Source organism: Callithrix jacchus, chromosome 20 (assembly GCF_049354715.1).
Source record: "Callithrix jacchus isolate 240 chromosome 20, calJac240_pri, whole genome shotgun sequence".
NCBI classification, from domain to species: domain Eukaryota; kingdom Metazoa; phylum Chordata; class Mammalia; order Primates; family Cebidae; genus Callithrix; species Callithrix jacchus.
This window is the reverse complement of record NC_133521.1, coordinates 42,021,545-42,037,777: the sequence shown is the minus strand read 5'-3', so window position 1 is coordinate 42,037,777 and position 16,233 is coordinate 42,021,545. Positions and strand designations below refer to the sequence as shown.

Below are 16,233 nucleotides of genomic sequence, written 5' to 3'. Positions count from 1 at the left end.
ATGAAGAAATACCCTTTCAACAATGCCTAGCACTAACCCTATCGTCAAGTGAACTGGCCAGCTCTACGGTTATCAGATGAGAACATTCCACACTGGCGTTCGCGGGCTGCTTTCTGGCAGTTGGACTTGAGTTTGAGGCCGCTTATCCTAAACTAGCAAACAGATTCCTCACAAATGTAAACGTCATTTTGCACACATACACATCAGCAGACACTCTCGGCATCAGCATTTTCAAAATCAAAAGTCCAACAAAAGAGCTTAAAGAACAGAACTCCAGATGAATGAAAACGCTAACAAAAATAGGTAACTCGTGAGCAGATGACATGTCAGATGTGGTTCTAGGATTGTGTCATTTAAGGAAATACGTCTTTCTCCTATTGCGAGGGGCAGCCTCTAAGGTGGTCAGTCCTCAGCCATCACCGCCTCCCGGTACCCATGGCCTGTGCAACCCTCCCCTTTGAGTACGGATTGGACCTAGACTTGCATCAAATGAATACAATATGGCAGAAGTTATCAGACCTCATTCCTGAGACAAGATTCAAAAAAGACTTTGGTTTCCAGTCTCTCTCTCTCTTTTATTTTATTTTTTTTGAGACAGAGTGCCCCTCCATCACCCAGGCTGGAGTGCAGTGGTGTAATGACAGAGTGTCCCTCCGTCACCCAGGCTGGAGTGCAGTGGTGTAATGACAGAGTGCCCCTCTGTCACCCAGGCTGGAGTACAGTGGTGTAATCTTGGCTCACTGCAACCTCCACCTCCTGCATTTAAGCAATTCTCTTGCCTCAGCGTCCTGAGCAACTGGGAGTACAGGTGCCCACCAACACACCCGGCTAATTTTTGTATTTTTGGTAGAGACGGGGTTTTGCCATGTTGGCAAGGCTGGTCTTGAACTCCTGAACTGAGGTGTCCACCCACCTTGGCCTGCCAAAGTGCTGGGGTTACAGGCATGAGCCACCGTTCCCAGCCTGACTGAGTTTTAATAGAACATCACCAGTGTATCAAAATAAGGTTGTTCTATTTGTACAATAAATAAACTAAACTTTATTTATGTATTTATTTATTTTTGAGCAGAAGTCTCACTCTGTCTTCTAGGATGGAGTGAAGTGGCATGATCTCAGCTCACTGAAACCTCCGCCTCCTGGGTTCAAGGGATTTTCCTGCTCAGCATCCCCAGTAGCTGGGATTACAGGCACCTGCCACCACACTCGGCTAACTTTTGTGTTCTTATAGAGCCAAGGTTTTACCATATTGGCCAGGCTGGTCTCGAACTCCCGACCTCAAGTGATCCATCCACCTCAACCTCCCAAAGTGCTGGGATTGCAGGTGTGAGCCACCAGGCCTGGCCTAAACCAAACCTGATTTTGTAGTTGAGTTATAAACTAACAGGTTTATTACAAGTTTTATGCTTATACTTGAATCACACTTCCATACAAATCATTTAAGACAACACTGTGGGGTAGCAGAACGTGTCTTTCAGAAGATGACCACATATTGCTAAATTCTGAGAAACTGATGATTTGAGAGTCGGGCAAGCTTCAGGCTAAGGTCGTGTGTGTCAGAGCCTCAGAATTCCCACGCATATACTCTTAGATAACTACGTATAATCTCTTAAGAACACAAATCTGACTGTGCCTGTTTTATTTATCACACTAACGTTTGGCCCATCTGTAAATAGATGAGTGATTGTCATGTCCTGACTTAAAACACTTCAACGAGACCCGCTGCTCTAGGGATGAAGCCCACAGTCTGAAAAGGCTCTCCACGGTCCCCCTCTGCAGCCTGCTCCTAGCAACCCGGAAGCCTCTCCTTTGTTCTACAACTCGCTGTCAATCCCTGCCCTTCATCCAACTCACCCTAACTTTCACCGCTCCTGGTCATCTTAAACATCCCATCTTTCTCCCAGCTCTGACACGTCGGCATTAAAAGTGAACTGTGACCTACTGTTGGGTGCCATCTCTGTCCCCGGATGAGATACCCGAGGGCTGGAAGCTGTGCATCCTTAGCCCCATCCTCACCCTGCAGCATCCACGTTACACACAGTGGGGGCTCCATGAATCTAGGTTGAATGGATGGGTGGCCACTACATGAGTCTGGTTGGGACTCAAGCCTCACTCTGGAGAGCTCAGGATGAATCTGCTCATCAGCCAGGAAGGCAGTGGACTGGGGCTGTACCTGCCTCAGTTAAGAGACGGGAGCCCTGAGGGGCAGAGACAGCTTCCCCCGGAGTCGCTGCTGAGTCACCAGGGAAGCAGGAATTTCTGGTCCAATGTCTTCCTTACCTTAACGTTCAGGTCAGCAGAGTGAAGCTTTTTCTGGTAACTAAATTAACAAGGCCTCTCAACCACCTTTCTTTGTTTTTTGTTGTTTTGAGACAGGGTCTCACTCTGTTGCCCAGGCTGGAGTACAGCGGCATGATCACAGCTCACTGCAGCCTCGACCTCCCAGGTAGAAGCCATTCTCCTGCTTCAGCCTCCTGAGTAGCTAGGACCACAGGTGCACACCACCATGCCTGGCTAAATTTTTTAATTTTTTGCAGAGATGGCGTCTGGCTATGTTGCCCAGGCTGGTCTTGAACTCTAAGGTTCAAGCGACCCTCCTGCCTCAGTCTCCCAAAATGCTGAGGTTAAAGGCATGAGACACTGCGCCCAGTTCAGGCATCCTTCTTTCCATTTCTGGAAAATGCTGAAATCCAGTGCTTCCAGCACAGGGTCCTCTCCAGTTCCTGTCTCCACCCCCAGTCCTCTGTCTGGTCCTCCACTCCTTGATTCTCCAGTGCAACTAGGACCACTGGGTCTCAAATGAAGCATCACCCGGTTTCTCAGCTAACCATTGGTCTCCCCTACGAACTTCATTTTGTACACCTCTGTTTCCTCAGCACCTGGCAAAACTGGCTCCCTGAGCAAATGAACGAGGCCGCTCTAGGAGGCTCGCATCCTCATTTATCACATGATTACCGTAAAACTCACCTTGGAGGGAAGAGGCCCAGGACAAGACACAGCAGGTTCTCAGTAACAATCACTTAGAACTGGGGTAAGTGGTCAAGGTGGCCGAGGGAGGGGAGGGCTTGGAGGCTTTCTACAGGCATCCTGGCCGTGGCATATAATTAGCGCTCATTAAAGACAGTTCCAGCTACTGTAGAAGCGACCACCTCCACACAGACTGCTTCCTTACCAATCCCTGGGAGAAAGAAGTTCCAACGAGAGGACAGCAGCACGAGAGCCAAGGAGGGGTTCAGGTCTGAGCCGACCTAGCAGGAAGTGAGTGCCTTGTCCAGCCTCCCGGCCTCCCCCTCTCCCTCCCTCCTCACACTTTTCATTGATCTTTGTGTCATTTCCTGGGTTTGCACAAGGCTGCATCTGGAGACAGCGCGCCCTGTTTCTCAGCTGACCTTTGGTGCTGGCTGCTGGCATCACCCGCCTCCTGGTGCTGCACGCTGCCCATCATCACGCACCACGGAGCCTCAGGATGCTGCTGAGCGCACCCTGGTCCACAGCCAGATGGGAGAGCACACCAATAGATGGCTGAACACCTGTCGGACCCTTGAGAACCCTTCTGCAAACTTTGAAGCAATGAAGTCCACTTGGCTCAGAGATCGAATCTCTCCAGCATGTCCCTTGAAGGTTACACCGTCCCTGCACCCGCACACCTGCACATCCTATAAAACCTGATGGTAACCAACACATCAGGAGTGTTTCACAAATACCTGGCCTGATGCAAAAATCCAAAGACAGAAAGGGAAAAAAGGGAATGGCAACGTAGGAAAGGCAGCTGGTGTTGGCAAATAAACTTCACGCTCCTTTGGCAGGATGCCTCGCACAGCTTATCAGTAGAGAAATGGATCACAGCAAGTTAACTGAACCCTGTATCCTATCAGTATTAACATGTCACTTTCGAAAAATAGATTCTTCAAAAACTGCTAGTGACATGGTCCCGTGGTCTACCACCCTAACACCAGATTCTTACATCAGCAATGTATAAAACACTATTTTTAAAAAGCACGAATACGTAATCTCACCACCAAAATGTTTTTGAACATTAGCATTCTTTGGGAGAAAAAAAAATAAAAGTTGAAATTTTTTTTTCAGCTTTTTTTTTTTTTTATAAAAGGTACTTCACCTTTGACGTTTCCTTTCACTGGTCAAAAGCCCATCGCTGGCTCATATTTATTAGCAACCCAGGGGACTCGTTCAGAAATTTTATTTTTGAATGATTGCTTAAGCTTAAATGAAAAAAAAGGGGGGGGCAACGCCCCTCTGGTGTGCAGAGAAACGCTTCTGCAGAAATTCAGTGCCCCCTGACCTTAAAGCATGCAAGGAGTTCTGTTTGCAAAGCTAAGGAGCAGCTTGTTGGGTCACCCTCAAGCCCAGCTTCAGCCTTGGCTTCCAAGAAGCTGAGGAACAGGAAGGGCTTTATCTGACAGCTTTGCCACTTCGCTCCCTCATGAACCACCCTGCCTTGGCACCCTGTTGCTTTATCCCGGAGGGTCCCCTGGAGATAGATCCTAAGCAAAGCAGGGATACAGCTCTAAGTGGCCGGGAGGTCCCTCTGCTCCAACTTTGCTTCCTATTATTGCTACATTTCAGCAACCTTTTGTTTTGTTTTTGCATCTCTCTCGCTCCGTCGCCCAGGCTGGAGTACAGTGGCACCATCTCGGCCCACTGCAACCTCCGCCTCCCGGGTTCAAGTGATTCTCATGCCTCAGCCTCCCGAGTAGCTGGGATTACAGGCACGCGCCACCATGCCCAGCTAATTTTTGTTTTTGTTTGTTTTTTTTTTGAAATGGAGTCTCACTCTGTAGCCCAGACTGCAGTGCAGTGGCGCGACCTCGGCTCAGTGAAACCTCCGCCTCCCAGGTCCCAGTTCAAGCAATTTTCCTACCTCAGCCTCCCAAGCAGCTGGGATTATAGGCACAAGCAACAATGCTTAGCTAATTTTTGTATTTTTTTTTTAGTAGAGACGGGGTTTCGCCACATTGGCCAGTCTAGTCCTGAACCCGCCTCGGCCTCTCAAGGTGCTGGGATGACAGGCGTGGCCACCGCGCCCGGCAGAGACCCAGGAATTTTAATTCTCTGGAGTGAGAGAAACCTAGGTGAAGTTCCCCGCCAGCTCACTTCCCAGCTGCGTGCCCCTAAGAGCGTAGACTTAACCACTCTCGGCCTCAGTTTCTCAGCCGCAAAAAGGGCTCAGGTGAGGGTGCAGTGCTGAGCTCCCCGCGCCGGAGCGCAGATGAGATGGTGCTTACTATGAGGGCGGCTTCTTTCCGGAGCCAGGGGAGGAGGGCGGGGTGGCGGTTCGCAGCGCGAACGCGGGGTCCCAGGTAGGGACGGGGCGGTGACGACGGAGGGCATGCGGGGTCGGGCCACGTGCCCGGCGCGGGGTCGCCCCGACTCACCAAGGCTTCCTCCTCGTCCTTCTCCAGCGCCTGGTACTCCCGGCCCCCACCCGAGAAGCCGAGTTTCTTCAGGAACTTGGAGACGCGTCCCTCGACCATGGTGAGCAGGCGCAGGCGCTGCCTGCGTCCCTCGGTCCCTGGCGAGGCCCGGGCTGGCTGCACGCGCCCAAGCCTCCTGGGCCAGCCCGGGTTACCAAGTAACCGTCTACCTGCCCTTGGCAGGTGAGGCCCCGCCCCCGGGGCGGGGCTGCGCATAGGGAGGCGCCGGCTCACCTGGCCCTGCCCCGCGAGCGCGCCTGGGACCCCAGGGCCTGCTGGCCAGTAAGGCCAGGGGACCGGCTGCGTCGCCTTAGGGCTTGGGCTGTTTCCCAAATTTGTAGATCCTAAGAATCACCTGGAGTGGGGGAGGCGGTGAAACAAACGCTGGTTTGAAATCCGGATTCCCAGACCCCTCCTTACCCAATCATTGGGTTTGGAGCCGCAGAGGCTGGGTTTTTAACGAGCCCCAGGTGACCCTCGTGAGGAGCCCAGTGTGGGCCGCTCCAAGGTGCTGGGAACGAGGTGGCCAGAGCTGACTCAAACTCACACCTGCGGCTGTGCGCACTGGGCGGGTCACGTGGCCTCTTGGAGCCTCGGTGGCCTTGTCTATCATTAAGCAGGGAGCAGAGGCTAAGACCCCACCTCCAGGGCCCTGGCAGTGGTCCAGGAGCCGGAGCTACCGAGAACTCTACCGCCTTTGGCGCCTGCGTGGTCTTGGAGGGTCAGGGCCCTCTGTCGTCATCCGCAGGATCAGCTCCTGCTCTTGTTCATCGTGGGACCTGAGCAGGTTTCTTACATTTTTTGCGCCTTGGTTTACTGCGCTGCAGAATGGTCACCACGATAGCGCCTCCTTCACAGTGACAATGAGAGGGCCCAGCGGCAGTGCTGCACAGGAAGGTCTGCGGCAGGGCTCGGCGTAGAAAATCTGTGGGTATCCTCATGACACCAGCCTCATGATCATCACCATCATCATCACAAGGTGCTGAGCTCAATGACTCCCAAAGTATGTGAATACACACACAGTGTAGATAGTTGCCAGTCACCAAATGGCTGCTTTGAAGAGCAAGAGTTTTTTTTTTTTTTTTGAGATGGAGTCATGCTGTCACCCAGGCTGGAGTGCAGTGGTCTGATCTCGGCTCACTGCAACCTCTGCCTCCCGGGTTCAAGCAATTCTCCTGCCTCAACCTCCCGGGTAGTTGGGGTTACAGGTGTGCACCACCACACCCGGCTAATTTGTTATATTTTTAGTAAAGACTGGGTTTCATCATGTTAGCCAGGATGGTCCTGATCTCCTGACCTCGTGATCTGGCCGCCTCGGCCTCCCAAAGTGCTGGGATTGCAGGCATGAGCCAAAACCCCCAGCAAGTTCAAGGGTTTTCTTTGGCTTCAGGTGGGACTAGATCCATAGTTAGACCTACCACTTAGCAAAGGGGGGTTTGGGTAAGGCTGTGCCACTCCCCTCTGCCCTGGCTTCCTCATCTCTACAGGGAAGTGGCTTACCGGCTACAGGACGTGGCATCTGCATTTGTCCATGACCTTCATCCACCCCTTTTGAGCAAATATTTGCCACCTACTTCAATTACTCCCGAGGATTGACTCCAGCCCCCGAAAACCTGCGAGGTAGTTCCAGCAGCCCTTCTTGTTTCTCCAGCATCTTGCTTTTTTAAGTAGACAAAGGCTACAGTATCTGCCTGTACACAAAGGTGCAGGAATAATGGGAACAGCAAACCTCTGATGTGAGTCAGTCCAGATTTCAGTCCCAGGAATGTTCCTTTCAGCTATGTGACCTTGGACAACTTTCTTCACCTCTCTCCACCTCAGTTTACTCATCCATAAAATGGGGAGGTCACTACCTATAGAGGTCAGGGTCCCAGTAGGAAACAGTGATTTGAGGAGAGTTTGAGAAACGGAGTTTTTACAAAGGTGTGAGGATGATGTAGAGAAACCAGAAGAGGTTGTGCCATTAACAAAGACAAGTAAAGAGTAAGAAGTGGCTTTGCTCCCACCCAAAGCCTGAAGGATGAGAGGAGAGCGGATGGAGAGGGGAGCTGGGGCTGGGGGGCGCTGATAACTTCAGCAGAGTAAAACTGCTTGGATCAGAAGTGGGAGAGCAGTGGAGCCAAGGATAGAGCCTCGTGGGCCAAGAATCTGAAGAAGAGTGGAGAATGGTGTAGAGGAGTCCAGGCACAGTGGCCCCCAGCACTTTGGGAGGCCAAGGTGGGCAGATCACCTGAGGTCAGGAGTTTGAGACCAGCCTGGGCAACATGGGGAAACCCTGGCTCTACTAAAAATACGAAAATTAGCCTGTCATGCACCTATAATCCCAGCTATTCTGGAGGCTGAGGCAGGAGAATCGCTTGATCCCAGGAGGTGGAAGTTGCAGTGAGTCAAGACTGCACCACTGCACTCCGGCCTGGAAACCAGAGCAAGACTCCATCTCAAAAAAAGAGTGCTGTAGAGGAACCAAGAGGAGACATCTGCAGCTAACGTCACATCCTATGGTGCAGGCTGAGTGAATGTGTACACAGGTAGAGTACCCAGTAGTAAGACACGGTAGTACCCAACATCACAGGTCCTCAGGCACTTCTGTAATATTATTCATATAAAAGAACGTATGGGAACTTGGCACAGTTATTTCTCAGGTCCTTCCCAACTGGCATTCTGTGATGTCAAGATGATGTTGGATCCAGGGAAGAAGAATACCTTCTTGGCATCTTCATGCTTTTCCAAGCTGTTAACCAGGTATCATCTCTCCAGATGGATCAGCATCCCTGGAGCTGGAGATATTGAAAGTCCAGGCTTTCAGATTCTATCACTATAGCTTCTGCTCCAGCCCAGAGATGTCAAGGCTGGAATTCCTGGGCTGGGTTTGAAAATGCCCAGGGCATTCCGGAAGGAAACTCTAGGTGGCAGATATATACACATACGTTTTAGAGATGAGGTCTCACTCTGTAGTCCAGGCTGGAGAGCAGCGGTGCGATCATAGCTCACCACAGGCTTGAACTCGTGGGCTCAAGCAAGTAGTAGGGGGGACAGGTCATACAACCATACCCAGCTAATTTTTAAATTTTTATTTATTTACTTTTTGAGATGGAGTCTTGCTCTGTCGCCTAGGCTGGAGTGCAGTGGCATTTTCTCGGCTCACTGCAAGCTCCGCCTTATGGGTTCAAGTGATTCTACTGCCTCAGCCTCCCGAGTAGCTGGGATTACAGGTGCTCGCCACCACGCCCGGCTAATTTTTGTATTTTTAGTACAGACAGGGTTTCACCATGTTGGCCAGGCTGGTCTCGAACTCCCAACCTCAGGTGATCCACACACCTCCGCCTCCCAAAGTACTGGGATTACAGGCATGAGCCACCGCACCTGGCCTCATTTTTATTTTTATGTAGAGATGGGGTCTTGCTATCCTGCCCAGGCTGGTACAATAGGTTTGTGGTGTATAAATTAGATAAATTAGGCTCTACGAGTGTTGCTTATGGTATGCCTGAAACATGGCACATACCTCAAAATATTTATCGAATATGTCTATCATAAACAGATCATTAAAATTTGTATTTAATAGAAGCTTCGTATGAACGAGTTGCTTTGTAATGGAGAAATGTACCATGTCTACACTGTTATGGCTCTCACTGTTAGATTGACTTCCGTCATCCTCTTTCAAGTTTAATTTCTGTGCCTTTTGGGGCAAGCACTCAATTTGCTGTTAATGTTCACTTTGGGTTTTAGATAAACATCTTACTGAAAGTTCTACTTGGAGCTACCTGAAAACATTTAAGAAATACAGACAAGAATTTACAGTCTGTTTCGGTTTCCTTTTCCAGATTTAAAGGACTTTTCCAACTTTAATTTTTGTTTTTCTAACTTTTGCATCCTCTTATATTCTAAGTAATTTGATCACCCAAAATAAACTCTTCTTTTATTTATTTATTTATTTGTTTATTTATTTATGAGACAGAGTCTTGCTCTGTGGCCCAGGCTGGAGTGCAGTGGTCGGATCTTGGCTTGCTGCAACCTTCACCTCCTGAGTTCAAGTGATTCTTGTGCCTCAGCCTCCAGAGTAGCTGGGACTACAGGCATGCACCAACACACCCAGCTATTTTTTTGTTTTTTTGTTTTTGCTTTTTAGCAGAGACGGGGTTTTGCCACATTGGCCAGGCTGCTCTCGAACTTGTGACCTCAGGTGATCTAGCTGCCTGCCTCAGCCTCCCAAAGTGCTGGGATTACAGGTGAGTCCCTGTGCCTAACCCAGGCTCTTACCTTCTGAGCCGGTCTTTGTAGTGGTGGTTGTCCATTTCCCTGTGATTACACCTGCTATTTATCTTTGTCTTAAACGACCTTTCTGACCTGTCACTTTGTTTGTATTCTGTGGTCATCCCCACAGACTTCCAGATTCTGGTTTTTCAAGTTTTTAGTTTATTTCTTCTGCCTTCAGCCTATAAAATTCTAGAGGCTACTTGCAAACAATCTGACAAGACAGTTGGCTGGAGAACTTTTTGGGGTTTGCAGCTCAACGCCTGAGAGTGATCTGCCACACTGGCCAATGATGACCGCCAAGGGTGGGACCCAACCAAAGGCACCTTGAACAATGAGGCCATGCTCTGCGACTCCCATTCACTCTCTGTCAAAGTGCCATCTTCACTGCCCACAAATTCTCCCCAACGATGCATCCTGCTGGCAACCTCAAGGTGCCCGTATTTTGTTTGGTAACAAACTTCACTCACAGGTTCCATAAGGTTAAAATTGGAGGCATCCTTTTTGGAAAGGGTACACTGTACAAAGGTAGAATTTGTACAATTTGTTTCTAATTTTAGGAATTAGGTGGAAGTGATGGTTCCTTGCTTAAACCTTCAATTCTGTTTGTTTTGCAGTAGCTGTGCACACAGGCAGTCATCATTTTATAGATGGGAACGCCAGGACTTGGAGAGGTAAGGCCGTTTCATGCACTTAACAAATACTTTTCAGCACCTGCCACGTGGCGCTGGAGGTGCAGCTGGGAACACGATATTCCTTCCCTGCTTTCCTGCATCTCATCTCCTGCCGGGGGAGACAGGCTACGGACAAATCCATGTGGAGTGCGTGTGGTGAGTTGAATAACGCCTCCCCCTACAAAAGGTATGTCCAGGAAACTGTGAATTTGACCTTATTTGGAAAAAGACCTTTATAGATATAATTAAGGGTCTCAAGATGAAATTATCCTGGATTAACTGGATAGGCCTTAAGGCCAGTGACTGGTGTCCTTGATAAGAGACAGAAGAGGTCACTGGGAAATGAAGGCAGGGATGCGACCACAAGCTGCAAAACATCTGGGGCCACCAGAAGCTGGAAGAGGCAGGAGGAACCTCCCCCCAACCCATTCATGGAGCCTCCAGAGGGTGCACAGCCCCACTCACACCTTCTGCCTCCAAAATGGAGAGGAATACATTTCCACTGTAGCCACCCAGTTTGTGGAGCTTTATTGCAGCAGACCAAGGAGACGAGGACAGTGGGTGACACTAAGAAGAAAAGTCAGGCCGGGTGTGGTGGCTCAGGCCTGTAATCCCAGCACTTTGGGAGGCCGAGGGGAGCAGATCATCTGAGGTCAGGAGTTCAAGACCAGCCTGACCGACGTGGTGGAACCCTGTCTCTACTAAAAATATAAAAAATTAGCCAGGCATGGTGGCACATGCCTGTAGTCCCAGCTACTCTGGAAGCTCAGGCAGGAGAATCGCTTGAGCCCTGCAGGAGGAGGTTGCACTGAGCCAAAGTCGGACTGCTGCACCCCAGCCTGGGTGACAGGGCGAGACTCAGCCTCAAAAAAAAAATGAAAAAATGAAAAATGAGCAAGATGGGGCCTGGAAAGTGAAGCTGCTGCTGCTTTTTTTTTTTTTTTTTTTTTTTTTTCTGAGACAGAGTTTCGCTCTTGTTACCCAGGCTGGAGTGCAATGGCGTGATCTCGGCTCACCACAACCTCCACCTCCTGGGTTCAGGCAATTCTCCTGCCTCAGCTTTCTGAGTAGCTGGGATTACAGGCACGTGCCACCATGCCCAGCTAATTTTTTGTATTTTTAGTAGAGATGGGTTTTACCAGGATGGTCTCGATCTCTTGACCTCGTGATCCACCTGCCTCTGCCTCCCAAAGTGCTGGGATTACAGGCGTGAGCCACCGCGCCCGGCTGAGTGAAGCTTCTTATAGCTAGAGGAGTCAGGAGAGGCAACAAGGGACCTCTGTGTATACTGGGGGAGGAGGGAGTACTCCAAGCAAAGAGAAGGGCAGGAGCTAAGACCCCGAAGTGGAAACAGCTCTGCTGGCACCACAATAGTGAGACCCCCGCCATGACGTGAACCAGTCTATGCATTTGTACCACAACGATGGGCACGCTCACGCGCTCCCCACACACAGCCCGTGTTCAGTGCTAGTCACAACCTCCCCTGTTCCGTGGCCGTTTGCTGAATGACGGGCAAACACTTAGCTGAGCACTTCCTGCAGCTGTGGGCATCGCTGGGCTTCTGAGGGACTTAATTCCAGCAGAAGCAACAAGGCTCTGCCCCTTGGAACATGCCTTGGGCCTTGCTCAGTTCTAGGAGGTAAACACACAGCACAGATACTTGTGCTCCTCTTCCCTCCTCTGACACCTGCAGCAGGCATTAGGATTTGACCAGTAGGCGGCATGTCCCCCTGGGCTGGGACAGGCCTCTGAATCCTCCTTCTCAAACTTCAAGTAGTGACTGACAATGGTTTGTACCTGGCGAATGAATAAACCCACATATCAAAGGATTTTCAGAATAAGGAATGATGGGGACAGGTAGGAGTTGTGGAACCTTCTAGAAGATAGTGGGATGGCTGAAGGAGAGGATCTCTTCATGTGTAGAGAGAAAAATCTGGCGGGGAGGCGGAAACAAGACCCAAAGAGAGAAAGGCTGACCTCAGGATTCCCAAACTTCACAATCTTTTCTCTGTCTCTAAGCCTGCCTGCTTTAAAAAAGAAAAAAGGAAAGTGTTTTTTTTGTTTGTTTGTTTCTGTTTTTATTTCTGAGATAAAGTCTCACTGTCTTACCCATCCTGGAGTGCAGTGGCACGATCTCGGCTCACTGTAACCTCCACCTCCTGGGTTCAAGTGATTCTCCTGCCTCAGCCTCCCAAGTAGCTGGGATTACAAGCACCCACCCTCATCCCTGGCTAATTTTTGTACTTTTAGGAGAGACAGGGTTTCACCATGTTGGCCAGGCTGTTCTTGAACTCCTGACCTTGTGATCCACCCACCTCGGCCTCCCAAAGTGCTGGGATTACAGGTGTGAGCCACCATACCTTGCCAAGAAAAAAAGTTTGGTTTTTTTGGACGGAGTCTCGCTCTGTCACCTGGTTGGAGTGCAAAGGCGCAATCTTGGCTCACTGCAACCTCCACCTCCCAAGTTCAAGTGATTCTCCTGCCTCACAGCCTCCCGAGTAGCTGGGACTACAGGCACCCACCACTACACTCAGCTAATTTTTGTACTATTAGTAGAGATGAGGTTTCACCATGTTAGCCAGGATGGTCTCAATCTCTTGACCTCATGATCCACCTGCCTCAGTCTCTCAACGTACCGAGATTATAGGCGTGAGCCATCGCACCTGGCCCTTATAAAATCTTTTTAAGAGACAACTTCTGACTAGGTTGCCCAGGCTGGATTCCAACTCCTGGGCTCAAGAGATCTTGAGCCTGAGGAGCTGGGACTGCAGGTGAGCACCCCCACACCCAGCTCTTTTAAATTCTGCAAGATCTCTTTTCACAATTCTTTCCCAGGCCAATGGATGGTTGTCCAGCAGGATTTTGTCTACCAAACACCATGGCAATTATTAAGAGGCCCTATCTCTCAACTCCCCTCCTCCTCTCCCTGGCCTCCTGGCTGTTTATGAAACGAACTGAGCTCAGTGCCACCTCCAGACCTTGGTGCTTCCCATGCCCCTCTGCCAGGCACACTCTTCCCCCGGCTCTTCCCCACTACTCCCCGTTCAGAGAGGCCTCCCCTGAGCACCCATGTAACGTGCACCTGCCTGCTGCCCTGCCGCTGTGTTCCCTTTGTGTTCCCACTGAGTGGAACCTGCAGTGTGTACTTTTCTCTAGGTAAGTTTCACTCCAATTAAAACTTCTGAAAACAAGGAAGGTCAAAGTTTAATGAGAAACAGGATATTCGAAGCTCTTAAGGTATGCCCCTACTAGAGACTACTTACTCCACTGCAAAAGGGAAACAGTCACTTTACAGTTGAGAAACCTGGCAACACCAACCGCACCAGGGGATCAACGTGATCGTTACCAGGAAGGGGACCAGTGACATCATGTGCCCCAATATGATTTGCAAAGGAGGACGTGGTGCCGCGTCTGGGGCACTCCTGCAAAGTCTGAACCTGAATCTCATCAAGATGTGTATCACACCCAAGGGCAGGACGTCCTGGAGTTTGACTGGCTTGGATTCTTCAAGAATATCCACGTTAGGAAAGTCAAGGGAAGGCAGTGGAATGTTCCAGATTAAAGGAGACTAAAGGTGGGGTGTGGGGCTCACACCTGTAATCCCAGCACTTTGTGATGCTGAGGTGGGTGAATCACTTGAGTTCAGGAGTTTGAGACTGGCCTGGACAACATGGTGAAACCCCATCTCTACTAAAAAATACAAAAATTTAGCTGGGCTTGGTGGTGGGCGCCTGTAATCCCAGCTATTCGGGAGGCTGGGACAGGAGAATTGCTTAAACCCAGGAGGCGGAGGTTGTAGTGAGCCAAGATCGTGCCACTGCACTCCAGCCTGGATGACAGAATGAGACTCCGTTTCACAAATAAATAAAGGAGACTAAAGAGCTTCTCAATGACAATCAAATGCAAATTACGACTTTGGATCAGATCCTGGATTAGGGGGAAAAGGCCTTTCTCTTTTGCTGTAAAGGGCACCAGTGGGACATTTGGTGGATTTGGATAAGTTCTGTAGAGATTTGGCTTGTATTGGTGTAAACTTCCTGATTTTGATCACTGGACTCTAGTTATGTAAGAGAACGTCCCTGTTCTTTTGAAAATGCACCCTGAGGTTTTTTTTAGGGTAAAGGAGAAGGAAGGGGAGAGGAAAAGGGAGGGGGAAAGAGAACGCCCAGACCTGGAGAATCCAGTGAATCTGTTCAGATCTCAAAAGGTCACATATCATGTGATTCTACTTATAAAACATGATTGAAATGACAAGATCATAGACAAGGAGGACAGATGAGAGAATGTGGGGGTTGGGGGTGGTGTGGATGTGACCACAAAGGTTGTACAAGGCAGGCCTAGGTGTGGTGGAGTCATTCTCTCCCCTAGCTGTGCTGGTGGTCCCATGAATCTATGCAGTGATCAAATGACTCAGAAACCACACACAGTGGCCCTCCCTGCATCCCGAGGTTTCTGAGGAGTCTGCAGATACTGGGAGGGCTGCTTGCGGGATGTGAGCATCCCAGGATTTTGCTATCCTGGGAGACAGGGTCCTGGAGCCAGTCACTGTGGATACCAAGGGCCTGCTGTGCTTACACCGTGCTATGCCCGTTTCCTGGCTTGCATTTGGCACTGTGGTTATGTAAGCTGTAACCACGGAAGGAAGGTGAGTGAAGGGGACTGTGGGCCTCTCTGTACCGTCTGTTAACATCCTGGGAATCTGCAATTATTTCAAAATACAAAGGTAAAAAATAAAAAAAACACACGTCTGTCCCTCTCCATTCCTCACTCAGCTTTCTTCTCCTCCAAAGCCCTTCTACCGCTGACTTGGGCTGTTTCTTTATTGCCCTTTCCCCGGGACTGCCAGTTCTCTGAGTTCTGTTAGCTTTCCTGCTTGATTTCCAGCACCTGGAATCCATTCCAGCACCTTCCATGTACCACACACCCTTCCAGGTGCTGGGAATCAAGCAGGAACGCTAACAGAACTCAGAGAGCGGGGTTATGTGGAATGAACCAGCGAGCCCTGGCCCTAGGCGGTGCCTTGGCCCCAGTGAACTGGAAGGGAGCCAAAACCCAGGGACAATGACCACATTCAAGCCCCGGCCCGGGAAGCCTGGGGAACCCCCAGGGCGATGGGACTGGATACCGCAGCTGTGTCTCTTCCAATTGGGTCTCGTTGTCCTTTTTACCAGCCAGCCTGGACACAAAGGGTCTTTTGATCAACAGTTTGGGCGGTGCAGGGGCAGGCCTCATGAACCCAGTTAAACCAGTAGGGAAGCTGGTTCATTCATTCGGCAAATATTTAATGAGAGTGAGAGTAGCTCAGTGTGAGCAAGTGATACTGTGGACCAGCCCCCAGGGCCGGCGTTCAGGTTTCTGCCCTCATGTAATCCTCTTAACAATCTATTTGCACTCAGCAACCCCATTCTACAGAAGGGGAAACTGTGGCCAGCAGTGTGTACCCATCCAGATCCCCTCAGACCCCTTTTTCCTGGGTGGTGCCCCCCCTCCCTCAGTGTGGGGACTTCCTCAATAACCCCCAGCACCTACAGATTTTTGAAGGCCAAGTCTGGGCTCCTGGGCTGCTTTGCCTGGATGTGCAAGACCAGAAGTGCCCAGAAATGTTCTCACCCCCAGGTAACTGGCAAGTATGAGGCAAGAGGCCCTAACCTTTGGTGGGACAAGGCAGAGACATAACTAACCCTCTACCGCTCCCAGTGGGGTGAGGCCAGGCCTGGGACTTGGCCTAAAACTGCACCCCATCGCACTGTGTTCCTGCACTCCCTTGCCAGTTTCTGTTGAGTCACTTCCTTCATAAATCCCTGGCATGTAGCCTGGGATGGTAGCTCAGGCCTGTAATCCCAGCATTTTGAGAGGCTGAGGCAGGAGAATTGCTTGAG

At 50.2% G+C, this 16,233-nt stretch overlaps 1 protein-coding gene across 3 annotated transcripts in view; it reads right to left on the bottom strand.

Annotated features, from left to right (window-relative positions):
* Nucleotides 1-5,577, bottom strand: part of ATP2C2 (ATPase secretory pathway Ca2+ transporting 2) — a 93,934-nt gene extending 88,357 nt beyond the window's left edge. For all 3 annotated transcript variants that reach the window (XM_002761223.6, XM_008986310.5, XM_035281640.3), the window contains exon 1: nt 5,391-5,577. In XM_002761223.6, the coding sequence (XP_002761269.4) occupies nt 5,391-5,489 (99 nt within the window). In that variant the 5' untranslated portion in view covers nt 5,490-5,577. The remainder of the gene's footprint in view (nt 1-5,390) is intronic.
* Nucleotides 5,578-16,233: the final 10,656 nt, after the last annotated feature.